At 41.6% G+C, this 1,820-nt stretch overlaps 1 protein-coding gene across 1 annotated transcript; it reads right to left on the reverse strand.

Moving 5' to 3' along the window:
• Nucleotides 1-418: 418 nt before the first annotated feature.
• Nucleotides 419-1,523, reverse strand: LOC123847513 (myeloid leukemia factor 1). Its single transcript, XM_045879378.3, has one exon. It carries the CDS (start codon nucleotides 1,417-1,419, stop codon nucleotides 610-612), a length of 810 nt encoding a protein of 269 aa, XP_045735334.2. The 5' UTR covers nucleotides 1,420-1,523; the 3' UTR covers nucleotides 419-609.
• Between the last annotated feature and the right edge of the window lie 297 nt (nucleotides 1,524-1,820).

A 1,820-nucleotide genomic window follows, 5' to 3' on the forward strand; every position in this document is an offset into this window, starting at 1 on the left:
CTCCCCATCGAGCGGGGAGCCCGATGCGGGACTCGATCCCGGGACTCCAGGATCATGACCTGAGCCGAAGGCAGTCGCTCAACCAACTGAGCCACCCAGGCGCCCTCTAAGGTTACTATTAATGGACTGGTGAAATAGAGCTCTGAAGATTCATTCACCTGCTATAGAGAAGGTTTTTTTTTTTTTATTTAAATAATTTTACCTTTATTAACATCACTGTAGTACTGTGTTAGTGAAAACAGACTATTTTTTTAACATTTTACTTTCTTATAACTAATACATATGATAAAACTAGCTCTACAATCGAATATATAAAAGAAAACATAGCCAATAGGAAGATAATTGGGAAAGCAAAATCAGCTTTAAAAATTAGTATGTTTTAAAGAAAAGAGTTTTATAGAATGTGTAGCAACTTAAGTTGTTGAAAATCAAAGTTTTATTCCTAAAGTATGGACAATATAAAGCTAGCACTTCCAAGAACATTCAGATATCAGAAGAAAGTTAAGTACAGTACTGATTTAACAAGAGATTGGTCTTATGTGTATTACCCAGCACCATTACTTTCTCTGTTAAAACAATCAAAACTAAACAAATCAAATGCAAGGCTATTTATTTTTTGTTGATTTTCACAGGTGATCCTTTGATGTTGAGTTTGTCCACAAAAACATTTGATCTTCTTCCACGTTCAATGGCTGGACTCTGATGAGGTTTCTCCCTTCTTTTAAGTTCTCGGCAGCCTGAATTCTCATGACCAACACTTTGCATCCTAGGGTTTTCTACGTTGCGCCAAGGCCCCACTGGTTTGTACTTCAAAATCTCATTTTGCCACTCATTGTCAAAAGCATGAGCATCACTTTCGTTCATATTAATGAACTCTTGATTGACCTCTTCATCTCCAGTCTTGTTGTTCTTTGACTTTTTAATGACATGAGCTCGGTCATGAAGATGATGATCAACAGCCATTTTTTCTAGTCTATCAGAATCTCTCATCACTTTCCTAGTTTCCTTTATTCCTCCTGGAGCCCTACGGGTTTGAGTTGAGGCCTGGAAAACCTTTGGTGGTTCATCTCCTACTTTGGAATAAGTCATAACTGAGGAAGAACTAAATGAATGTCCATTTGGATCCACTGAAAGGTGACCAAAGTTTCTTTGTAATTCCTGCATACTGTTTCGCATATTTAACATCATTCGGTCCATTGCCTGAAAAGGGTTGACATCTGTACGAGTCAAGGAATTTTCGCCATCATCATGTCTCATATGATTATGAGCTCTTCCTCTACCATCAGAGATGCTGAGCAAGTCTCTTCCAAAAGGTTCAGAAAAACTTCTCATCATCTGTCGCATACTTTCTCGGTGTGCAATAAAAGAATCAGAGAAGAAGGGATCATCCTCAAAGGTGCTGCTCAGCATCCCGAACATCGTGGCTCTGTCCCGGGCGGCGGCGGACGCGGACAGATTGGAAAACGATGTGACTCGCCGCGGCCGCGACCCGAGCCAGCCTTCCCCACGCAGTCAACGCTCCTCGCCCGGCTGCGAAGGCGGTGCCCCTATAGAGAAGGTTTTTATTTTTATTTTTTTATTTTTTTATTTTTTTTTTTTAAGATTTCATTTATTTATTTGACAGAGAGAGAGACACAGTGAGAGAGGGAATACAAGCAGGGGGAGTGGGAGAGGGAGAAGCAGGCTTCCCGCCGAGCAGGGAGGCCGATGTGGGGCTCGATCCCAGGACCTGGAATCATGACCTGAGCCGAAGGCAGACGCTTAACGACTGAGCCACCCAGGCGCCCCTAGAGAAGGTTTTTAAAGGGAAGAAATTCTAT

This window comes from Mirounga angustirostris, unplaced genomic scaffold (assembly GCF_029215605.1).
Source record: "Mirounga angustirostris isolate CCGP_5_RB_7025 unplaced genomic scaffold, mMirAng1.0.hap1 SCAF_2, whole genome shotgun sequence".
NCBI classification, from domain to species: domain Eukaryota; kingdom Metazoa; phylum Chordata; class Mammalia; order Carnivora; family Phocidae; genus Mirounga; species Mirounga angustirostris.

Excerpts from the sequence above, each read along its gene's own strand:
- LOC123847513 (XM_045879378.3), bottom strand. The coding sequence starts at position 1,419 with ATGTTCGGGATGCTGAGCAGCACCTTTGAGGATGATCCCTTCTTCTCT.